The 13,026-nt window shown below is 49.3% G+C and overlaps 1 protein-coding gene across 4 annotated transcripts in view; it reads left to right on the top strand.

The window, feature by feature from the left end:
- Positions 1–331: 331 nt before the first annotated feature.
- The window catches only part of PHF12 (PHD finger protein 12), a 252,771-nt gene continuing 240,076 nt past the window's right edge, over positions 332–13,026 (top strand). The window contains exons 1-2 of one of the 4 annotated variants that reach the window (XR_010241510.1): positions 332–1,022; positions 5,047–5,228. Coding sequence is in view for 3 of the 4 variants with exons in the window: in XM_063955906.1 (XP_063811976.1) it covers positions 969–1,022; positions 5,047–5,228 (236 nt within the window). In the remaining variant the exon portion in view is untranslated. The remainder of the gene's footprint in view (positions 1,023–5,046; positions 5,229–13,026) is intronic. The other 3 variants (XM_063955906.1, XM_063955905.1, XM_063955904.1) reach the window with 3 other exon arrangements.

The raw sequence follows: 13,026 nt of genomic DNA, 5'->3' as shown, positions 1-13,026 counted from the left end.
CGTATATGCCACCTTCAACATGGCCGTGTTACGCATGCGCCCATGTTTCGGCCACAAACCCAAACAAAACGTCTACGGCAGGAAGAAAAAGCGCTGCGCACACAGTGTGACCTAGGCAGCTGCCACACCCCCTGTGTACCGGCTCTGTATACCCCCTTTCCATCACATTGCGCTTGCGCGTAGCCAGACTCTCCATGTCCTACCCCCTGCTGTGTACCGACTCTGTACGACTCCAGCTCACCGTAGTGCGCCTGCGCATACCTTAGACGTCATTGTATCCATCCGACCTGCCCTGCTGTGGCGACCCTAACAGACTATCCTAACTTCAGTGCGCATGCGCATAGTGTGACGTCTACGTCCTAGCCTGCCGTCCCGTCTTCTGAGTAGCGGCTGAAAGAACCCGTTGACTGCATTGCGCAGGCGCACACTTACGTCCACTAGTCTAGCGCTTTTGCCATATCCACTGTATAGTGGCTCAATACCCCCCCCCCCATCCGAGAAGTGCGCATGCGCACAGGGCTGTCTCCCGCGCAGTCACTTTGCGCCAAGTGCGCGGTCGCTGTTGGGGGAGGGGAGACGCACGTAAGCATCCGCGGAAGGAGTGGAGCGCAACAGCGAGCCCGGAAAGGAGCTACGAGCACCCGCCACCTCCCCCACCTTCCTGTGACAAGAGGGCCCGTCATGGCCGGAGCCCTGATGCTTCCCGCAGATCGCAGCCATTGCAGGAGGAGGGACCGGCGGCCAGTCGGCTAGGCCCCGGATAGGCCTCGCCACATCTCCGGAGCAGGGAGCGCCCCCTCACCCCGGACTGCTCTCATCTGAGGCTTTCTTGTCAGGGTGACGCCGAGGCTGCAGGCCTGCACTCCCTCCTCACCGTTACTCTGTCTCCAGTGACCGCCCTCCAGCCAGCACCGAGCCCCGGGGGCCTGTGTATTCTTTGCCGTCTGTCCAGCCTCCCGGGCACGGTCATGGAGACTAAGACGATCGTGTACGACCTGGACACGTCCGGGGGTCTGATGGAGGTAAGCAGGGAATGCCGGCTGTGCGTGCCGGAGTGACAGGCCTGGGTAGCGGGATTCCTGTGTGTTCCTGCCCCCTTTCCTTGTCCCCAGCAGCAGCCCCCTCTGTCTCCTTTTGCAGAGGCTCACCAGTAGCAGCGTGTGCCCCTATGTTTCCTCCTGCAGAGGCTCACCAGCAGCATGTACCCCTATGTCTCCTGCAGACTCCCCAACAGCAGCATGTACCCCCCACTGCTGCTGACTCCCCAGCAGTAGCGTGTACTTCCATGTTCCCTTCCCTCCTGCTCTGACTCCCCAGCAGTAGCGTGTACTTCCATGTTCCCTTCCCTCCTGCTCTGACTCCCCAGCAGTAGCGTGTACTTCCATGTTCCCTTCCCTCCTGCTCTGACTCCCCAGCAGTAGCGTGTACTTCCATGTTCCCTTCCCTCCTGCTCTGACTCCCCAGCAGTAGCGTGTACTTCCATGTTCCCTTCCCTTCTGCTCTGACTCCCCAGCAGTAGCGTGTACTTCCATGTTCCCTTCCCTCCTGCTCTGACTCCCCAGCAGTAGCGTGTACTTCCATGTTCCCTTCCCTCCTGCTGACTCCCCAGCAGTAGCGTGTACTTCCATGTTCCCTTCCCTCCTGCTCTGACTCCCCAGCAGTAGCGTGTACTTCCATGTTCCCTTCCCTCCTGCTCTGACTCCCCAGCAGTAGCGTGTACTTCCATGTTCCCTTCCCTCCTGCTCTGACTCCCCAGCAGTAGCGTGTACTTCCATGTTCCCTTCCCTCCTGCTCTGACTCCCCAGCAGTAGCGTGTACTTCCATGTTCCCTTCCCTCCTGCTCTGACTCCCCAGCAGTAGCGTGTACTTCCATGTTCCCTTCCCTCCTGCTCTGACTCCCCAGCAGTAGCGTGTACTTCCATGTTCCCTTCCCTCCTGCTCTGACTCCCCAGCAGTAGCGTGTACTTCCATGTTCCCTTCCCTCCTGCTCTGACTCCCCAGCAGTAGCGTGTACTTCCATGTTCCCTTCCCTCCTGCTCTGACTCCCCAGCAGTAGCGTGTACTTCCATGTTCCCTTCCCTCCTGCTCTGACTCCCCAGCAGTAGCGTGTACTTCCATGTTCCCTTCCCTCCTGCTCTGACTCCCCAGCAGTAGCGTGTACTTCCATGTTCCCTTCCCTCCTGCTCTGACTCCCCAGCAGTAGCGTGTACTTCCATGTTCCCTTCCCTCCTGCTCTGACTCCCCAGCAGTAGCGTGTACTTCCATGTTCCCTTCCCTCCTGCTCTGACTCCCCAGCAGTAGCGTGTACTTCCATGTTCCCTTCCCTCCTGCTCTGACTCCCCAGCAGTAGCGTGTACTTCCATGTTCCCTTCCCTCCTGCTCTGACTCCCCAGCAGTAGCGTGTACTTCCATGTTCCCTTCCCTCCTGCTCTGACTCCCCAGCAGTAGCGTGTACTTCCATGTTCCCTTCCCTCCTGCTCTGACTCCCCAGCAGTAGCGTGTACTTCCATGTTCCCTTCCCTCCTGCTCTGACTCCCCAGCAGTAGCGTGTACTTCCATGTTCCCTTCCCTCCTGCTCTGACTCCCCAGCAGTAGCGTGTACTTCCATGTTCCCTTCCCTCCTGCTCTGACTCCCCAGCAGTAGCGTGTACTTCCATGTTCCCTTCCCTCCTGCTCTGACTCCCCAGCAGTAGCGTGTACTTCCATGTTCCCTTCCCTCCTGCTCTGACTCCCCAGCAGTAGCGTGTACTTCCATGTTCCCTTCCCTCCTGCTCTGACTCCCCAGCAGTAGCGTGTACTTCCATGTTCCCTTCCCTCCTGCTCTGACTCCCCAGCAGTAGCGTGTACTTCCATGTTCCCTTCCCTCCTGCTCTGACTCCCCAGCAGTAGCGTGTACTTCCATGTTCCCTTCCCTCCTGCTCTGACTCCCCAGCAGTAGCGTGTACTTCCATGTTCCCTTCCCTCCTGCTCTGACTCCCCAGCAGTAGCGTGTACTTCCATGTTCCCTTCCCTCCTGCTCTGACTCCCCAGCAGTAGCGTGTACTTCCATGTTCCCTTCCCTCCTGCTCTGACTCCCCAGCAGTAGCGTGTACTTCCATGTTCCCTTCCCTCCTGCTCTGACTCCCCAGCAGTAGCGTGTACTTCCATGTTCCCTTCCCTCCTGCTCTGACTCCCCAGCAGTAGCGTGTACTTCCATGTTCCCTTCCCTCCTGCTCTGACTCCCCAGCAGTAGCGTGTACTTCCATGTTCCCTTCCCTCCTGCTCTGACTCCCCAGCAGTAGCGTGTACTTCCATGTTCCCTTCCCTCCTGCTCTGACTCCCCAGCAGTAGCGTGTACTTCCATGTTCCCTTCCCTCCTGCTCTGACTCCCCAGCAGTAGCGCGTACTTCCATGTTCCCTTCCCTCCTGCTCTGACTCCCCAGCAGCAGTAGCGCGTACTTCCATGTTCCCTTCCCTCCTGCTCTGACTCCCCAGCAGCAGCAGCGCGTACTTCCATGTTCCCTTCCCTCCTGCTCTGACTCCCCAGCAGCAGCAGCGCGTACTTCCATGTTCCCTTCCCTCCTGCTCTGACTCCCCAGCAGCAGCAGCGCGTACTTCCATGTCCCCTCGTGCTCTGACTCCCCAGCAGCAGCAGCGCGTACTTCCATGTCCCCTCGTGCTCTGACTCCCCAGCAGCAGCAGCGCGTACTTCCATGTCCCCTCGTGCTCTGACTCCCCAGCAGCAGCAGCGCGTACTTCCATGTCCCCTCGTGCTCTGACTCCCCAGCAGCAGCAGCGCGTACTTCCATGTCCCCTCGTGCTCTGACTCCCCAGCAGCAGCAGCGCGTACTTCCATGTCCCCTCGTGCTCTGACTCCCCAGCAGCAGCAGCGCGTACTTCCATGTCCCCTCGTGCTCTGACTCCCCAGCAGCAGCAGCGCGTACTTCCATGTCCCCTCGTGCTCTGACTTCCCAGCAGCAGCAGCGCGTACTTCCATGTCCCCTCGTGCTCTGACTCCCCAGCAGCAGCAGCGCGTACGCCCATGTCCCCTCGTGCTCTGACTCCCCAGCAGCAGCAGCGCGTACGCCCATGTCCCCTCGTGCTCTGACTCCCCAGCAGCAGCAGCGCGTACGCCCATGTCCCCTCGTGCTCTGACTCCCCAGCAGCAGCAGCGCGTACGCCCATGTCCCCTCGTGCTCTGACTCCCCAGCAGCAGCAGCGCGTACGCCCATGTCCCCTCGTGCTCTGACTCCCCAGCAGCAGCATGCAACCCTATGTCTCCCCTCCTCCTGTTTAGACTCCCCAGCAGCATGTAGCCCCATGTCCCCTTCTGCACAGACTCCCAAGCAGCAGCATGTACAGTACCCCTATGTCCACTCCTGCACAGACTCCCCAGCAGCAGCATGTACCCCTGTCCCCTCCTGCACATACCCCCCAACAGCAGCATGTACCCCTATGTCCCCACTCCTGATCATTCCCCAGTAGCAGCATGTACCCCCCTCTTACGCAGATTCCCCAGCAGTACCAGTTCCCTTTGTTGTTTCCTGCACAATCTCCTCAGCAACAGCATGTATCCCTCTTGCTTAGACTCACCAGCTGTAGCACGTACTCTCCGTCCCCACCTGCAGAGACTCACCAGCAGCAACACATACCCCATTGTGCCCTTCTGCCGAGTCGTCAACACATACCCCTGTCTCCTCCTCAGAGACCTACCAGCAGCAGCATGTATTCCACCTTGTTCCTCTCCACACGCAGTAAGGTTACGGTGTGCCTTTGTATGAGTGTAGCTGTGCTGCAGCAATGAGACCTGGCAGCATTGTGTTGCTGCTGTCCTTGTTACCCTCACAAGCCACAGGCCCAGGATGCATCATGATGTTGAAGCAGCGATTTTACTCCTGCATTGCTGTTCACTGTTGTTCATGCTTATGGTAATTTAGTTATTTAGTGTACTGTATGACCAGATCACACCACCCATTACAATTGTCAGTGCTATGGAGATAAGAGAGATGCCGGGGATTTCTTTTATTGTCTCTAATCCTTTACCCCTCCGCCTTTTTCTTTTACTAGCAAATCCAAGCTCTTCTGGCACCCCCCAAGAGTGAAGAGGGGGAGAAGAAAAGCAGGAAACCTGAGAAAGAGCCCAGGAGAAGTGGAAGGGCCACCAACCATGACAGCTGTGATAGCTGCAAAGAAGGAGGGGATCTGCTCTGTTGTGATCACTGCCCGGCTGCCTTCCATCTCCAGTGCTGGTAAGAGGCTGCAGGTCCCCTGTTTTCCCATTTTGTAACGCAGCAAACCATACATTGTTTAATTCAGCCATTAATGTTTTTGTGCCTTCTACTGGTTTGGTCCGTTGAGTCTATCACACTGTTAAGGTGGCCACACACTGAGAGATTTTGGGGTCAATTTGGATGAAAACAATTCATCATAACGATGTATCGTTCACAAGCGTGCAAATCCTATGTTCTCCTGAAACGATAAAGATCCGATGTGCGTCCCCGCAGCTCATATGATGTATGCTCTGATCTTACGTGCTGTAGTCAAGGTCTGGCAATGTCCTTAGCGAATTAGATGAATTGGACTAAGATTGTACAATAAATCGTTTGTTAAAAGAGCACTTTTTTGTAACAAAATCGTGAGTTAGGGACTGACTCGTTTGTGAAACGCTCAGTGTGTGGGCACCTTTTAGACTTGCAGTTTGCTTTAGTTTCTTTTTGAAAGGCTTCTTTCTCCATTAACTTCATCCACATTTGTTTTTACTATTAGGAGTTAAAGTACTTCTAGTTCTATCAAGTTTCTAATTGCTTATGTCATTGTTAGGTCTGCTACTGAATGGTTGCCTGGAAATAGAGTAGCTGCTTTCTATCAGTGTGTATGGAGGAGATTGTGTTTTGTTCTCAATATGGAGTAAGGGGGAGTGCTTTACAAATTTGTCTGCGTAGAGACTATTGCTCTTACAGTGCTGTAATGCAGCGTTATGTGGTGTGTGTGTGTGTGTGTGTGTGTGTATATATGTAATAGTGTAAACATATTACAATCCTGTGCATCCCCGCTTCTGCAGTTTTAAATAAAATGTACAAGTTTTCTTATACAGTACTTCTTAGAATCAGTGTAAATTGGTAACATTTTGCAATCAGCCACCAGTAGGTGGAGCCTGTGCTGCCCTTTCTCAGTCAATAACAAGAGGAGCTATGGTCTTTCTTTCATGAGTCTCAACAATGTGGTTTCTTCACAGCAGTGAGACTGTTTGCGTTTCACCAATTGCAGCTCATTTCTAGCTCCTTAACATTTTCTGTACTGGGTAAAAGTCTTTTTTGTTTTGCTAACCTTTTATAGAGGTTCACAGTATATTGTGTTGGTGCTGATATTCCTGATATTAAGCTTGGTTTATTATGCTTGCAGTGTTTCCTGAAGATTGCTATTTATTATTACTAACCTAAGTGGACCTATCTACAGTAAGTCCAGAGCATTACATTGTGGACAAGTTACATTTCCAGTTACCGTGGGAGAAAATATAATTAGGCTTGAATAAGTCTCCTTGTAAATGCATTCATTGGTGCTGGGAAGGCTGCCAGCATTGTTACTCAAGGACAACCTTTATTTTATATGTTTAAACACACGTGCGTAGGGATGCATTCCAGGCCCAAATTTTGGTATTTAAGAGATGTATTCTGGTCCATAAAAATGCTTGTTGTGGTTTGTATATAAATAAAACGGTTACATCTGTCATAATTGCTATTTATGTAGTACACTGAATTCCAAAGTCTTCTACTGTTTGTGTACTTTTTATTTCACTGTTGTTTAGTTAACACCTTATTGATGCTAATCATTACAGTAGACTTTGTGGACAGGTCAGTTAATTACGACCCACCAGTAAGTGCGCACGCGTGTTGAACTTAAAATAGTCCTGAATTTGCAGGTTTATGTCTGCTGTCCCATAGGGCTGCATACAAACACCTGCAAGAGCGGGGTGAGTCGATGTGTCCGTTGCTAAGTCACATCACCGGGCTTGTAGGTAATTAAATCAACAATTGTCAGTAATTGCCTTGCTTTTCATAGCTCATTAATGTGTGCATCTGATACTTTTATAAATGAGGTTGATTTAGTAAGTTAAGCCACCAACGTTAATATTTGTGTATGCGTGTGAGGCTGAGCTGAATAATATGTATGACACGGTCAGAGTATTTGTGTGTGTGTGTGTATATATATGTGTGTGTATATGTGTATCTATCTATCTATCTAGAAAAAGAATTTAGGAGAATGTGCCCATAGTGCAGATCATTTTTATTTTATGAATGCATCATTAAAACAGACATGTCACAGGTAAAAGTATTCCCGTACCAGATTAGACCCACTCTTTGGGCCAGTTTCTGAACATGAAATCATTCACCAGGCAAACCTCCACCGCTGTGTGCAGACGCCAGGACCATGCACCGCGCCGGCAATCCGAACCCGTCAGGCCACTCGCGACGGACACAGGGAGATGAAAGCCGAGTGAAAAAGAGCACACACGTCTGGCAAGCTCCGCCCCAACGCGTTTCGTGGATACTTCGTCAGGAGGCTCCTGACGAAGTATCCACGAAACGCGTTGGGGCGGAGCTTGCCAGACGTGTGTGCTCTTTTTCACTCGGCTTTCATCTCCCTGTGTCCGTCGCGAGTGGCCTGACGGGTTCGGATTGCCGGCGCGGTGCATGGTCCTGGCGTCTGCACACAGCGGTGGAGGTTTGCCTGGTGAATGATTTCATGTTCATAAACTGGCCCAAAGAGTGGGTCTAATCTGGTACGGGAATACTTTTACCTGTGACATGTCTGTTTTAATGATGCATTCATAAAATAAAAATGATCTGCACTATGGGCGCATTCTCCTAAATTCTTTTTCTAGGTGTCATTTTGCTCAAAGGTATTCTGAGCCTCTGGGGAATTGCTTCGGTGTCCATTACACCAGTGCTAACAGTGCAAGGCTTGATTACCTGTGAACTGTGGTTAATTGAAAGAACACCAGCGCACCTGTACATCGTTTCTTTCAATATATATATATATATATCTCTCTCTCTCTCTCTCTCTCTCTCTCTCTCTCTCTCTCTCTCTCTCTCTCTCTCTCTCTCTATATATCTCTATATATCTCCTATCTCTACCTTTTGCTCTCCCTAATTACTCTGTAGCAGTGTTCTCTAAGGGGCCCTACACACTGGCCGAGCTGCCCGACGGCGGATATGGCCGACGAGCGACCCGGCGGCGGGGGGGGGGGGGGGGGCAGTGACGGGCGGAGTGAAGTTTCTTCACTCCCCCCGTCACGCGGCTCCATAGAACTGCAGGCAAATATGGACGAGATCGTCCATATTGGCCTGCATGCACAGCCGACGGGGGACCAGCGATGAACGAGCGTGGGACCGTGCATCGTTCATCGCTGGAGCCTCCACACTGAAAGATATGAACGAGTTCTCGTTCATTTATGAACGAGATCGTTCATATCTTTCAAAAAATCGGCCAGTGTGTAGGGCCTATAACTCAGCAGACATATTAGGACGCTTAAAGGTGTGTCGTTATACTTAACAGTGCTGGATATCATCTTAACATTGTATATTGCATTTTGCCTTCTTGGTTCATATCCAACAATATAAATGTAGGACTTTTGGTCCATTTTGAAATGAAAAGTGAGTAATGTGTGTGCTGTGTAAACAATGCTGCCATTTAACCACTGAAGGGAGGTGACACAGGCAGGAAGTCGTTTGTACAGTGTAGATAACGTGTTGTTGGTCTTGTAGACACTTCTATTTGTAATGTATCATTTAGGAAACCACTGTGTTCTGTTTTTCCTGTGCTGTGGATAGATGCAAATGGTATTGTATAAATCATACATTTCTTTATGGATACGACAAATGTGTGTTTTCCTTCTTATATACCTATTGCATACTCTGCTTAATCATTTCTTTGCATTTCAATGCTGATAACAGTGATTATGGTCTGTGTTTATAGATTAGACCATATCAGACGTGTCTGTAAACCTTTCCTTTCATGATGTCTCTAGAGAATAAATGAGCAATGGTGCTATAACACACGTGACATGCTATATTAGATTGTACTATAACTTTTTAAATTCCATTAATATTGTGTATATATTCAGTAGTTTAATGGGGCATTGTGTGAATTCAGGTCTGTTCAACTGAAAAGTCCTAATGTTTACACACTGGTTTGGGGTGAAGACCAGATGTTTCTGTGTCGGAGTTAATATGATTGGATGCATGTATAAAAATTGGGGCCAAAATATTGTTCCACATGTACAGTATTCTGTCAAATACTACAGCAGATTGAAAATAGAATTTAGGCTATGCTTTGTTTCCTTTATAAAGTTTCAGCATTATTTGTGTATTTGCAAATACGTTTTAGTTTAGATTTTTGGGTTTGTTTGTTTTTTGTTTTTTTGCCAATGTGGCAATTCTTGTAACTGCAGCATGATACAATTTTTTTTACTTATATCATGCTTTTGTGTTCTTATTTTTTATAGGAGCAGGCAAGTAGAGGTATACAGTATACTGTATGCTTATAACAGTGATTGACAAAATAAACTAGAGTCCAAGGCATATAGCCAGATGCATCGTCTACCTGGTCTTTGGTAATTTCCCAGCCAGCCATGGATTATAGCATGTTTGAGCAAATCTCGGGAGTAAGGTAGCCTATGTGCTTCAAAGGGGAGGCAATCAATTTGCCGGTGGTCAGGATACCGATGCCGGAAAAACAGCTCACGGGCTATTCCCATTCGTGGGTGTCCATGACACCCATATAGAGGGATTAGATCCTGTGGCGAGCGCAACCGAGCCCATAAGGGGACTCGTAGCGCTCGCCCAGCTGTCGGCATTCTGGCGGGCCGGATACCGCTGTCTGAATACTGACAGCCGGCATCCCGTCCGCCAGGAATACATATGTCTTTCCCTTGAAACAGTTAGGACTTACTGTTAATCTTTATGCCTTCACCTGTCCGTTTATTTGTTTAGGACTTTCTTCTATGTTCATCCTCCGTTATCAAAGTGGTGATTTGTGTCCATTTATTGGGTGAGATCATCTTGTCTTTGATCACTTTCCTGTACCTTCCCTGTTTTTATATTATTTGCGTGTATACTGCACATCTGTAAATGTAACCGGCCTCGCAATTTGTTTTGTGTTTTTTTTTTTTTTTGTAAGAGCAACTACTCCGCAATGACTGCACCGATTTTTATGGTTCAGGTGTCATTCAATAGGGTGGGTGATGTAGATGTGCAATAAGGTCGTAGAATTGTTATAAGTGGTCAGGTTCTTGAGGAACAATGGGGTCGATTCAATTCGGCAACTTATGAATAGCGCCGGGAATTAGTTCCCGACGCTATTCAATTCAGCTGCTAATTACCCGCAATTGTCGGGAATTCTTCTCTCATCCCCGGGGGATGAGAGAGGAAACCCGACAAAAGTGCTGCCTCGCGCCGGGGAGTTAAGTCGGAGAATGCCCGTTCTCCCGACAATTCAACCTGTTTAGTCGGCGAGAACGGGCCATTGCCGACTTAACTGGAGCTGAATTGAATAGCGTCGGGAACTAATTCCCGGCGCTATTCATAAGTTGCCGAATTGAATCAACGTCAATGCGTCCAAATTGTGAAATTTAGATGAATGCATTGTTGAACACTATTTTTTTTTTTTTTTGCACGGTAACCAGCAACGCAGTTGACTTGTACCGTGTCTATTCTCCCTACTCTCCCTTTTTTCTGTACTCCCTTTAAAATGTAAAAAAAAAAAGAGAATAAAAATGATTGGAGAGAAAAAAAACAAAACAATTGCTAATACCTAAATGTAGGTTAGTACTATTGATGTAAATGGATGCTCCTCTTCCTTGGCTCCTTTTAAAAATTTGTTGCAACTCCTGAATTCTACATTAGTTTCATCAATCTAGCTACTCTAGTAAGTGGTGTTTTTTATACTGTAGAGAATCCATAGTTTAGTTTGTGTAAGTTGTGAATGTTAAAATGCATGTTGCTTAACAGAAAATATATTTGTATGTTTAGCTTTCCTTTTGTAATAGAAATAGGCTGCAAAGTTTGTAAGCTTGCGACCAGGCCCCCCCCATTTATTTATTTATTTATTTATTTTTTTCATCCTAATTGTAAAGCGCAACAGCGTATGCTGGTGCTATGTAAGTGACTGATGATAATAACATTGGGACAGATTCTGTTCAAAGTGATTCACAGCTCTGCCATTTATGTAAGAGACGACATTACAGCTTTCGCTGTCCTCTCTATGGGGGTGCAAGGAAAAGCTTGCACTGCCACCGGAGAAGATCTGGTGTTCTGAAAACGTTATTACCCAAATTACGCCTTGTCCATTTTTGGACCCAAGCAATATTGGGGCTTGCTCTATAAACTTGTGGAATAGGTTCCATGTCACTGCCAGTTTGTCCTTCTAGTCACATTATGTGGTGTGTACAGTTCTCATTAAAGGGGGGTACACACGGAGAGATCTGTGCTTAAAATAGTTTGCTTAGATTTTAGGCACGGATCTCTGTGTGTATGCCCGATAGCGATGCATGGCCCGCGCGTCGCTATCGCCGGTACTAGATTGGCCTGTCAGCCAATCTAGCACATTGCTGATTTCACCTGCTGGGTGAAATGAGCACCCCCCCTCGCTCAGCACACATCGCGCTGTGCTGAGCAGGGGGAGAGATGTGTGCTGAGGGGTCTTTGACAGATCGCTGAGCACACATCTCTCCCCGTGGGTACTGTCCTTTTAGAGAGTCAATTTCTTGGCTGGATGTGATGTTTGATCGTATCCTGCTATGTAGCTTTTAGTAAATGTGTTTTGTCCTTTTTATGTGAGCTTCAGCAATAGCTTGTTCTCCTTATCATTTGGTAGTGTAAAGGTGGGTACACACTGGCCGAGATATCGGCTGTTCTATTGACGGCCGATATATCGCGGGTACGTCGGGCAGTGTGTACGGGCGATATATCTGTGAACTTCGTCGTTCACAGACATATCGTGTCGGCCCCACAGCACAGCCGACGGCCAATATATCTACCAATATATTGGCGCATAGCTGTGTGTGCAAGCGACCAACCAGCCGCCCGTACACATGCTGCGGCGGCCGGCAGTGATTGACAGCTGAACTAGGCGGGCGTGTGTACATGCCCGCCCAGTTCATGACGTCTGTCCCCGTCGGATCGGGCAGTGTGTTTGCACAGCACACTGCCCGATCCGTCCAAAGATATATCTGCCGATCAATTGATCTGCAGTTATATTTTAGTGTTCACTCTAGAATCCGGGCAGGGCACCGGATCTAGAGGGGCACTAGCGTGCGTGCGCGGCGGAAAGGGGGGGCGGCCATGCAAAATAGGGGGCGGGTCATTGCTGGTAAAAGTGGGCGGTTCAGCCCACAGACGTAAAAAAAGGGGGCATGGGGCGGCGGCGGCGTCACTGTTCGGGGCGTGTGCTGGCTTCCCCCAAGTGCTCTCTCAGCGTGAATGCGCGTGGCATCTTTACACGCTGTAAGGGCAGGAAGCGGGCGGCAGTTTTAGCAGGGCGCCGCAGAAAGGGCAGGGCGGGTTTTGCCCTTAAAAAATCGTGCAGGCGCGCCTGCTAAAACTGCCTAGCGTGAACACTATATCAGTGTGTACCCACCTTTAGGAATATACTGTAGTTGCCTTTGAATATAACACAAAGCATCCAATTAGTTACAGTTGTAGCAAGTGCTAACAGCCCAGCAGTCCACCTTGCTATCAAAGGTCATATAAATGAAGTAACAATAAAAAGATAATCAGGGATATCCATGAAGTAACAATATAAAGATAATCGGGGGTATCCTATTGGCCCCGTAAATTTTTTGACTGGAATAAAATAGTTTAGTTTTTTGCGATTTTTAGCTCAATGGTATCGGGCTATCCTATTAAAGGCCGTTTTCTCTAACGTCCTAGTGGATGCTGGGGACTCCGTAAGGACCATGGGGAATAGACTGGCTCCGCAGGAGACAGGGCACTCTAAGAGAGAATTAGGACTACTGGTGTGCACTGGCTCCTCCCTCTATGTCCCTCC

The sequence above is a fragment of the Pseudophryne corroboree genome, chromosome 2, assembly GCF_028390025.1.
Source record: "Pseudophryne corroboree isolate aPseCor3 chromosome 2, aPseCor3.hap2, whole genome shotgun sequence".
Classification (NCBI taxonomy): Eukaryota; Metazoa; Chordata; class Amphibia; order Anura; family Myobatrachidae; genus Pseudophryne; species Pseudophryne corroboree.
Note: the sequence above shows the minus strand (reverse complement) of the source record. Positions and strands in the feature narration are given on the sequence as shown.